Below are 12,055 nucleotides of genomic sequence, written 5' to 3'. Positions count from 1 at the left end.
ATGGATGTGCTCTACTGGACTCTTACTTCACATACCAAATTTCAAGGCAATCCATTAAGAAAGACCTGAGATATAACATCTCCAATTTTGTATTTAGTTTCCTTCCCCCCCTTTTTTTTTTTTTGTCACCAGAAGTACATAAAATTTATTTGATAGAAAAACATACTTAACTGTTATGGATTGTTTTCAAATTTGAAACACTGATGGATCTTTTCAACCTACAATGAGGAGTCCCATTTGGTGTAACTGTAAGCCATATGTACAAAAACTACTCAAATTTGACAAATGTTTGCACATGCCTATGCAAAAACTCATATGAGCTGTTGGCCTAATATTTTTACTGCAGCTTCACCTAAGAGTAAAAGTGGACCATTTTTAGTTTTTTTGTCATTAAGCTTAAAGATGGCTGATTTAGAGCATCAAAACTATAAGGTAAAAGAATGTGCAGATACATAAGTATTGGTTAGGCCAAGCAAACTAATTTAGCCATTTCTAGCTCAAGTTTTCAAAAGAATCACACCGGTGGATGATTGTTATTGATTATTCATTGCCAACTGTTCAGCACGTGTAAAACCTTTATTCTTTTTATTCAATATGAGAATCTTCATAAAAGTATTAAGGTAACTTCTGTAATATCAGAAGTAGTATAATATTAGAAACTTGATAACCTTCCTTTTTTTAGCACCAGCAGCGTCAACTAAGGTTTCTTTTACAGTACTGACTATTACTTCGTGTCACAGTCCCTGTGGCCTTTTCAAACTGGAGGTTAAGCATTTGTTGCATATTGACTACTGTAGAAATTTGTACTTTGTAGCATCCAAATCTATAAATATTGATTGCTGAAATTTTGTACATGCATTTTTTAGCACATGAGAATGTTCCTTTTCTATTTACTTTTCAGACTGTCTGATACTGTTTTGCTGTACTTTTTCTGTTTGCATAAGACTTAACTGACCTATCTATGCTCATAAGTAGGATGGGAATGGTTTCAATTTCAGCCAATTAAAGAAGTTATATCTGTCTAGTTTACTACCAGTAGCAGAATCATATGAAAACAGGTGTCTTTAATGTTCTCACAGTTTTATATGACAGTGTTCATGTCTTATTTAATAATTAATTTTAATAACTATTTTTCATATGACAATTCAGGTATGATAAAGTCATATTATATGACAACTACGGTTTGTTCTTTAGAAGCAACAGGAGTCTCAGTTTTGGTGTTTTTAAAGTAAAAGTTGCATACTTAAATGCAAATAATTTTTTTGTGTTCTATAGGACCAGTAACTGTTTCACCTGACATCCACAATGTCTTCTGAAGTAGTAGCTATTTTTTACATGAAAATTACATTACAAACTACAGTTTCAAGTCATAATTTTAGAATTATTAGTGAACAGTTGGTGCTTCTTTCATGTTACAAACAATACATTTTGTAGTAACCATGGTGTATTTATTTGCAGAAAGAGTAATTTTGCATGAGCACCATGGTGTGTTTTTATGTATTAGCATCAACCTTCTATATTAATTTGGATGTTTTGGCAACATTTAAGGTGTCTATTAGTACCAGCACTATTTCAAATGGCATGCTCAGATTTTCTCTTGAAACTTAGTTATGAAACTTGAATGCTGAAAACAATAATTGTAAGAGAGACAATATAATGCTTGTAAAATTGTTGAAGGTACTCATTCTTTTTTCTTTTTAAGATTCATAATTAGGAAGTTGTTGAAATATCACTTCATTTTTATTTGATTTGTAAAAATTTACCCCAGATTAACTAATTAATATGACTACATTATTCTACAGCTTAATTCTTAGTATTATTTTCTCTAGAGAAAAGAAGCAGAAAATAGAAAGTATCAAAAAGAATATCAGAGATGCAATCCTGGTAAGTTAAGTATGCTAAACAAATTTTAAAAGTACAAGTTATTCAAGGTCAGTATATTATTATTATTGTCATATAAATGAAAGGGTTCTATAGAGTTCATCTTACTGAGAAGTGTTTTAGAGAAATATGCAAAAAATCAACTAATAACTAAGTAACTTCACTAATCTAATTTCAATTAATATACTTGTAAGTTATTCAAATGTAGTCATTTTCAATTGTATATTTAAAAAAAGCCAGTTACACATAGACATATTGAAGTTTCTAAATATGTATGTTTTAGGAAAATCTAAACCCGCAATTTGAAATTTTGTGCCTTTATCTTTGGGAATAGCCTATAAAAAGGACTGGATTCAAGGTTAAATAAAATATATTAATCAAAACCCTGAGTGAAATAAGTGGGCTTACAGTTTATAGTGATCTTTCTTTACACATATATGAATATATGTGTGTGTGTGTGCATTACAGTTTTGTAGTGTAATTAATAAATGTATTAAACAAGAAATTAAATTGAATCAAACTTAATGGTTTGTTTTACAAAATCTAATAATTATAATTAAACCTAAGTCATAGAAACATTTTAGTAATAGACTTGTCATCTAAATTACAGCCAAAATTTACATCAGTGGTGTGATTGTAGCTTTAAATATGCACAGTGAATTACACACTCTCACACACACACACACACACACAAAGAAAGTAACGTAAAATTAAAATATGGGCAAAATTGGAGTGAATATTGTGTTATTTAAGGCTTATGAATGTTTCAACATTGTAAGTAAAATCACATTTTATTTCATTTTAAGTCTTCATTTAAATTTTTCAAGAGAGCCCATCATAATTCCTAAAACAAAAATTCTGTCCATGAACATTTTATAAAGTCCTTTTATTTGTAACTCCTTGTAAGACTGAGACAGAAGTACTTTTATAATGATTATGAAGTGCTGAAAATGTACAAACTGTTATATTACATTTTATAGCATGTTCAGACTTCTGTGTATTAACACACAACTTCCTTCAATCAAGAACAAACTGGATAAAAGACTTGTTAGACATAACTTTGTTCAAGGCACTATTTTACGAGTTTGTTTTCGGTGTTTTATTAGTTCCCATATAAGAATTTTTCCCATTTCTAAGGCTCCATTGTATTAAGCCTAATAAAACAACTGTTTATGTATAGATATTTAAATACTTTTTGTTCTCGTATTTTGAATTTATTCATTAATACTTGTCGCACATTTTCTAAAATAAAAAGAAACTATAAGCCTTGATTAAATTAGCTATTGAACAAAGTCAGATGAGACTCGCAAAGTTTCACAGATATTGATATGGTTATACTGATTGATTTTAATGTATTGAATTCTTTGAATGAAGGGCACCTATAATCTTATGCTTTGTAGACAATATCAGATGCCATGAGCACACTAGTTCCTCCTGTACCTTTAGAGAAGGCAGAGAACCAGTGGCGTGTTGACTATATGCAGGATGTTGCAAGTTCCGTGAACTTTGACTATCCATTGGTGAGTATATGGTTACTTCACTGCATTATTTGAAGAAACACAGGAAGTTGAGATATATGGCGATTTATGTTGGTTTTTTCCTTACTCTTTTTTTTAAATATGGATAGATGAATATGCAACTAATATTTAACAATGTAATATGATAAAAAGACATTAGAGATTTGTATGTGGATTAAACATGCATTATAAGAACAGTATTTCAGGTTCTTTGGTGCCCTTGGAACTTCTATTTCTGCCATTGAACCTGCTCAGTCTGATGGTCATGTGTATGCACTTTTGTCCAACATATAATTCCTGTTGTAACAAGAGTCTGTCAAAAAATGTATGGTCAATCTCGGACAGCACATTTTGACAAACTTTCAGCATATCCTTCTCTGAATGTAATTGTTAGTTTCCATGACAACATTTAATTAAGTAGACAAATACACTTAGATTCATGGAGCTGAATTGTCTGACTTCATAAGTATGTGGACAAATGTGATTGCTATGATTCTAGTTTCATTTGTCATCTTTCTCATGAAAACATCCATTGATCTTCCACCAAGGCTGGAAGATGTAAATTTTAAACATATGAGCTTTTGTAAACTTCCATGTTTATTATGTTGCTAATGGTACAAGGAAACATGTTTGGCTTCATAGCATTGGCTTTTGTGGTCAGAGGGTTCTCTTTCATAACCACTGTTTTTATTCTTTGGATGAAGACATTGGCTCTAAAAGTATGGTTTTGGAACTTGTTGTTTCCTAGATGCTGTGCTCTATAAATTACCCTACTTCTAGAAAAACATTGAAATCTTCTCTCTTCTTTAAAATGTTGTGCTTTTTGGACCTTCATTGCTTAAATATTTTGCTATAGGAATATGTTTCTTAAAAAGGGGCTGTGACATATTCCTCCTGCTATAAGGTTTTTATACTATCAAATGGTTACTCATACACTGTGAAGCAAACATGCATATACTGAACATGATACCTGGCACAACATGACTCACATCTATAGCAATTCCCATTATATTAGAATTTGCAAATTGTTATTATAAAGTGTGATTAACTCTTGTTAATTTGTAGTTGATTGAAAAAGTATTTTATGAATAAACTTGCAAAGAAAAATGTTTATGATAAATATTTTTGATAATGATATAATGTGAAAATATGATGTCAGTTTTACGAGCAAGGAGAATTTGGTTCTTAATGTATACATTAAATATTAAAACACTTTATAATGTATAGTCACTTTGAAGTCTACTTGATATTTGAACAATTAAGAGACAAATTTCTAGCTGAATGCTATATTTTATACTTTGATCAGATATATTTCCATAGCGATTCCTACCTGTCGTACTCCCAAAGATCAAACTAATAATTTTCTTAAGACAACATTAATATAAAAAAGTGGGTGTAGTGCATAAAATTGTTTTGGAAATAGGTCACATGTTAAGAGCGTACACTCGATCTGACTGTTGTCATCATTCATTACATAAGATGGTACAGTATGGAATGGTTTATACCAACCTTGCTGAGCTGAGTAGACATTTCCCAAATAACTTTTTGTCTTACGAACTATTCTTTGAGATAGGGAATTTATGTTAAACACAAATCGTGAATTTTATGCTGTTTCAGTATGACAACTTCAATTTTGAAATTATTTCCTAGGAAACATAATTTTTAGTATTATGCTTTTTTGCTTTAGCCTTTTATAAGTAGTTTCTCGTAGCTCTTTTTTACCATCAGATTCTCAGTTGTGAGGAAGTCCAACAAAATATTACTTTTAAATTATTCCAATTATGACTGGTGTCCAACTTTCAGATGTTGAGTGTGCACTTGCAAATTTGAGTATGAAATATTGCTCTTATTCTGTCAAAATGGTTTTTTGCTTTAAAATATTTTAGAATTGATATTATAGCATTACATAACATTTATTTTGTGTATTTCACAAAGATAAATGATAAACAAAAGGTTTAAACTTTCATTTCTGCACTACTCTGAGGAATCTTACTTGTAAACAACATAATTATGTTTTTTTTATAATTTTTTGCTCATTTGATAATATAGGCTTATGTTTGCAAAGAAACTATTATTCCTTGGAAATATGATGATCCATGACTTGTTTTTCAAGTCTTTTTTTTTATATCAATGGTTTTATTACTCCAACCCATTGTTGCCATTCTTTGACAATATCACAGCATATGGTCTAAACCAGTGTTTCTTAATCTGTGGTCCGCAAGGGTACTCCAGGGGGTCCACAAATCATGTCTGAAATTTCACAGAAATATTTTAAAACTATGATGTATAGAATAAAAAATATTTTTCATAAAATTAAATTTATATGAATTAAAACATTTAATTTTGAATACAGCTTTCCATGTGCATGGAATATTTTTTCAAAACAAAAAAAATATTGATCGTTTAAGGTCTGCAAAAAGTTTTAAATGAACCCTTTCACATTGGGCAGGTCAAAGTGTGCATGTGATAACCTTTTACAGAGTTACATTCAATATTTAATTAAACTATTTTATAATCAATGTATATGGATGAACTTGGCATTAATGTAAGTTACTTATTATAAACTCGGGCAAAAAATAATTTTTATAACCTTCAACCTTATTTATTTATGAAGCCATAAACTAGAAAATCAGACCCACTTGCCATGCCCACCTGTATTATCCTGTATTTCCCAAATTACCAATAGTTATCTCTGATGTTTTATACTATATTATTTACAACCAATAAAATGACAAAGTTTTAATTTATCAAATGACATATTATATCACATTGTTTCTTGTAAAGGGAAATGTCTGTTTCATCATTCAATTTCAATTTTTTTTCTCACAGGAATCACATTGACGAGATAGCTAAATTTTTGAAAGGCTCTTATAGCATATTTAGAAAGCCAGGAAAATTATGATAGTTATAGGACATTGTCTGCTTTTTGCATGTGTGCATTATATAGTTAAATAAAAATTATTTATTGTAGTAGTACTGTTGATATAAAAAAGCTTAAGTTTCGTCAACAGCATAAAAAAAGGAGACCAAGGTAAGTACTATATTTATCATTTTTCATGTGTATTATTTATTTATTATTATAAAAGAAACTAAATGTAAAAATTAGAAACTTATTAGGTAAGATAATGAAAAAAAAATAATTTTTTTTTGATAAGGTATGCTTATGAGAAGCTTGTATGTTGTGTAATTTGATACAGTAACATGAGCTGCATGTTTACTGAGTGCTTTACAACTTTTGTGGTGGGATCATTAGTTAGACATGGTTAAAATTTCAATAAAACAATACAAGTAAGTATAAAAAGATGTATACTGTTACGAGCTTAAGCTATTTATGATAAACAATTGCAGTTTCCTGTTACAGTTTGCAATCATTCTAGAAAGAAAAAAAAGGGTAATTTAGATTTATTTCCTAATTTGATATTGTGGTTATGAGGCCAGTCAAATTGACAGTGAAAGGATTAAACAGAACAGTACCAGTGTTATTTTATATCTGAACTAATACTGACTAGTAGTTTTACACCAGAGCTTCTGGTTCTTACCTCTATTGTACAGTACTAATGGTTGTTAACATTCTTATTTTTTAATGTTCAACATCAAAATTTATAAAATAGTACAAGTAATAAATGTTTTTGCTACTTATGGTAGGACTGGATCGATTATACAATTTTCTGAACATGCATATAACTTCAAGCCCATTAAACGTCAATGATGTGTGCTATTGGGAGATGTATCACATTCAGCCAAGAGATTCCAAACAATAGAGAGATGTATCACATCCAATCAAGAGATTCCAGACGATAGGAGAAGTATCACATCCAATCAAGATATTCCAACAATAGAGAGATGTATCACATCCAATCAAGAGATTCCAGACAACAGCAAGATGTATCGCATCCAGTCATAAGATTCCAGACAATAGAAGATGTATCACATTCAATCAAGAGATTCCACACAATAGGGAAATGTATTACATCCAATCAAGAGATACCAGACAATAGAGAGATGTATCACATCCAATCAAGAGATACCAGACAATAGAGAGATGTATCACATCCAATCAAGATATTCCAGACAATAAAAAAAGGAAAGAAAACAGCTTTTTTTAGAGGAAGGAGTGGTTGAGGATACCTTAGGATCTCATAAACATTGATTTTAAGCATGCAGCATCGTAGCAGGGCAATCCTTGCTGCTCGAGATGTCCATAACTTCATTTATACAATAAATGTCATACACTGTAAGAAACATAAATTTGTCTGTGTCAAATGTTCATCTAAAACATAAGGTGAATGACCGATCACTTGCATTTCAGATAGAGTGCTCTGATAGATCATTAAATGTTTGGTTTGCAAAAGCATTAACTGAAAAGGGGAGTTTGATTTTATTTTAGAATAGTGGCTTTGTCTTTTCAGAATGAAACTCTTATTAGTTCCAATTATCCTTCAGTTATTTTTTGCAGTGTATTACACATTGTGAAATAGCAGTAATTGGTTTGTTAGTTAACACCTTATTTTTAGTAGACCAACAATAGTTACGTTCAGTATTTATTACTAATGATTATTAGGACAGCTTTTATACTTCACGTGTATCTAATTTCAATTTTTCTTACTGCAGGAGTTCTATCAACATACAGAAGCCTTGTGGAAAGATAAAGGTGTACAAGCTGCTTATGAGAGGTCCAATGAATATCAGCTAATAGACTGTGCAAAATAGTAAGTTCTTTTTCAAGGTTAACAATGGGGTTTTTGAAAAGACACCAAAAATTTTAAGATCAGTGAAAGTAAAAAAAAACCTGTTATCTTAACATTATGATTTTCTGACCTATATTAACAATTTGTCAGTAGATGCCAGCAATGCATAGCTCAGATGTAAATCACAACTGATACGATTCACCATCTGAATAATGGGGGGATAGACAAGGTCATATTTTACAGTGATAATGTTTTTGCAAACTGACCATTAATGTTCTCCATATGGTATATACCTCACCTCTGATAAAAATTATTGATTGAAGAAAATGCCAATATTCCGCCTGTTAAATACATAATGAAGCAAACTTTAAAGCGTGATTTTAATGAATATTGGAAGTGTGTATTTACATCCATCTTTTTAGCTTCCACGTATAAAAAAAAAATGCATTTAACACTGACTACCATGCCCTCTTTAAACTCCTTTCTCAGCATGCCATAAAGTTTTACTGAGTTATATTCAAAATTTAATTAAGCCACTTTATTATCAATGTATTGTAATGAAATTAGCATTATCATGTATGTTATAATCCAAAGTTTTATATAATCTAAGTTTTAATTCCTTTATATCAAAAAGAAACCTTAAAGAAAAATACTTAAAGTTCAGTTTTGTTGGCATGTGACGCATGAGCAATCACAGATCTTAACTTTTTTGTCTCTGTTATGTACGTGTATATCAAGACTGAATTCTACTTGTACAACACTTTTTACAGTGCAAATTCCTTTGGGTCAATTGAAAGATGCTTTAAGTAGTAGTGTGTAGAAAGCTCTAGGCCTCAGTTGGCTATTAATAAATATGCATACAAAATGTGATAGGAAGTTAAGGAAAATACACCAAGAGTTAGACTGGGTGAGTTTAACCATAAAGAGTGTATAGTGGTAACTTTTAAAGTGTAATAATTACAGATTGGATTGTAATAACAGAGTAGAGAAAAATAATTTGTCTTGTCAATTGAGTTCTAATGTAACTGAACCAGCCTGTGTGGACTTTTGATGAAAAAAAGAGAATTATTTAAAGCTCTGGATTCAACTGTGGTGATTAACTGTGTAATGAACATTTGTATGTACACGTTTGACTTGTTTTAATATATTATTTTAAAACAAGTGGAATGTGTGCTGTTTGTTTATTGTTGAAATTTATTGCCAACAAGTTACAGTCACCTACTGTAAAAAACTGTGGCCTTGTACAACCTGACATATATAAGGAAAGGCCCTGTCTGATTTGTTAAAATCAGAGGTTAGTTACTAGGGTTATTATTAGGTGTGAAAATCAAAATCAGGTTCCTTAGATAAGGAAAAATATACAAGTGGAAGAAAGTATTTCAGTGATAGGTGTCAGTGCTGTCATTTTTGTTAATTTTCTGTGAAAGTGTAAGCTAGCTTTTACAATTTTTTGTGTACCTGATAATAATATTTGATAATGAACTCAGATCTTTATAATTTATTACACATACCATGCACATACATCATATTTATAATATAGTCAGAAAAAAGTAATGAATATCTTGTGTGTGTGTGTGTGTGTAAGTATAGAAATATATTGCAGAAAACATGTTCTGCACATTAAATATTTATTTTAACTTAATATCTTTATAAATATGCTTAGTAAACCAAAATTAAATGTTTTTTCAAGCCAATCCTACCCATTCTAGGCTGCAGTAACATTTATTATATTTTTATTTGATCTTTTTTCTTTCATTTTTACATGAAGAATTACAAAAAGTCAAGGCTTTATCTCTTCTTACCCAGTATAAACTACTGTTGATCATTAGTGTCAGTTCTTGAAATATACGAAATGTACCAATCAGCCCCTTGTGGGCCCTTAATATAGTGATTTAGTAAACACTGGTACATTAGTTTGTGCACAAGCATTAACAATAAAGTCTTTATAGCGTTAAACAGTAAACTACATCCATGCTAACAAAATACTGTTCAAGTTGCTTGTACAATGCCTAGAAAATAATATACAAAAAGGTTGTGAAAGTTTCCTTAGTTTCACAATTTCTGAAGTGTGTATATTTATTTTCTTATTGGATATTCACATTGACCTTTCATATTTACAGTGGATCTGTAAATGAATACATCTGTTACATTTACAGTTCATTGCAAAACAATTTTACATATTTTCTGTTATTTGTCATTACACAACTTTTCATGCATGCTGAGTAGTTAGTTCTGAAAAAAAATGTATCACTAACTTATTGGTACTCTATAAGCTGTTGCATAAGCACTCGTGAATCTTAAGAAGCAGCAGGAACATTATATGAAGTTTTCTCTTACTATTGGGTTATAAAAAATATTCATCTGTAACTCTCAGTGGTGACAAACTCGTTTTAATACTCATTTCTACAAAGGTTGTATGAAAGCATTTAAAATCATATGTAAATCATATGCTATCTTTTTGTATCTCCTGCCATAAACAACTGCATCTGTGTTGATTTCCATGGAATATAGTAGTAGTTGCACTGTATCCTCACATGAAATCGATCCTCTCATTTTACATATTACTACAAAGTTATAAGCTGTCAACCATCAATTATGTTCCTTTATCCAGTCCATGCTGACTGACTATTTGTATTAATCTCTTTTTGATGTTGATTTTCTAATGAAAGAAGACAATCTAGATTGAGGCAACTGTGTATCATAGAGGGTGATGAGAAAGAAAAATAAATAAATACTGGCCCCAGATCTCAACAACCTAACCTTCCAGAGGAAATATACAACACCAAGAAAGATGAACTATTAAGTGGTCACTCTTTTAGCCATTTCATTCTTTTGCTTCGGAGCCGACAATTACACATGCATTAAATGATAGTTCTGTAGCAAGAATATACAGAGCTTTTATATAACATTTTACTGTATGATTAGCACTTTTGATTTCTCATGATACCTACCATAAGAGCACTTTTCGGACATAGATTTGCACGATTTAGATTCCCAGTCACAGTTCACATGCAATTATCTCAATTACGCATCTCCTAACTTGCTCAGAATCCTTCAACAATGATATTAGACTCATTGGCATTTAAGGTGTCATCCCAGTTCCTCTAATATTTATCCTGCTGTTTTCCTTCTGTTCATATTTGTCATGTTCAAACACAGAAACATTTATTTCATACTCCAAGAAATAATTTTTTTTTGTATTTTTTCCAGTAATAACTGCACACTCAGATTTTGGCATAACTCACACAACTTGTGCGTGCATTCTCTGTTCTTAAACCTAAGGTTTTATGTTCTAGAATAAAATTTACACCTATGGTTTGTTGTGGACTGACAATGCCTGACCACCAAGGAAGTGTGTGGCATTGCAAAAAGCTATTTACATTATTTTACAAACAAATTCAACATTGTAGCCTACAAACCACAGCCAAGGGAACGGGCTTTGAAAGATCAGCCATTTCATTCTTTTGCTTCGGAGCCGACAATTACACATGCATTAAATGATAGTTCTGTAGCAAGAATATACAGAGCTTTTATATAACATTTTACTGTATGATTAGCACTTTTGATTTCTCATGATACCTACCATAAGAGCACTTTTCGGACATCATTGTAACATAGGTATTATTAGCCAGGCATGGCTAAAAGGTCAATATAATAAAAATAATAAATATATATAAATGTATAATGTTATGAGATTTAAGCTATTTAGTCTAAACATCTGTACTTTTGTGTTATGATTTGTAGTTATTCTAGAATGAAAAAGGCATAACTTATATTTATTTCCTAATTTTTATAACATGGTTACGAGATCAGTCAGATAGACCAAACCCTTACAGAGATTCACAACATTACATACACTCTATATTGCTAATAGGTGTTATAGCTTAAATCTCATAACATTATACATTTATCTATATTTATTATTTTTATTATATTGACCTTTCAGCCATGCCTGGCTAATATAAATTA

General features: G+C 30.5%; 1 protein-coding gene across 1 annotated transcript in view; it reads left to right on the top strand.

Annotated features, from left to right (window-relative positions):
* LOC106469683 (guanine nucleotide-binding protein G(s) subunit alpha-like) overlaps positions 1-12,055 on the top strand; it is a 59,540-nt gene that overhangs the window by 20,668 nt on the left and 26,817 nt on the right. The window contains exons 3-5 of the mRNA XM_013930189.2: positions 1,830-1,884; positions 3,282-3,401; positions 8,010-8,107. Of these exons, the coding sequence (XP_013785643.1) occupies positions 1,830-1,884; positions 3,282-3,401; positions 8,010-8,107 (273 nt within the window). The remainder of the gene's footprint in view (positions 1-1,829; positions 1,885-3,281; positions 3,402-8,009; positions 8,108-12,055) is intronic.

Source organism: Limulus polyphemus, unplaced genomic scaffold (genome assembly GCF_000517525.1).
Source record: "Limulus polyphemus unplaced genomic scaffold, Limulus_polyphemus-2.1.2 Scaffold3611, whole genome shotgun sequence".
NCBI classification, from domain to species: Eukaryota; Metazoa; Arthropoda; class Merostomata; order Xiphosura; family Limulidae; genus Limulus; species Limulus polyphemus.
This window is presented reverse-complemented; position numbering and strand designations above follow the sequence as displayed.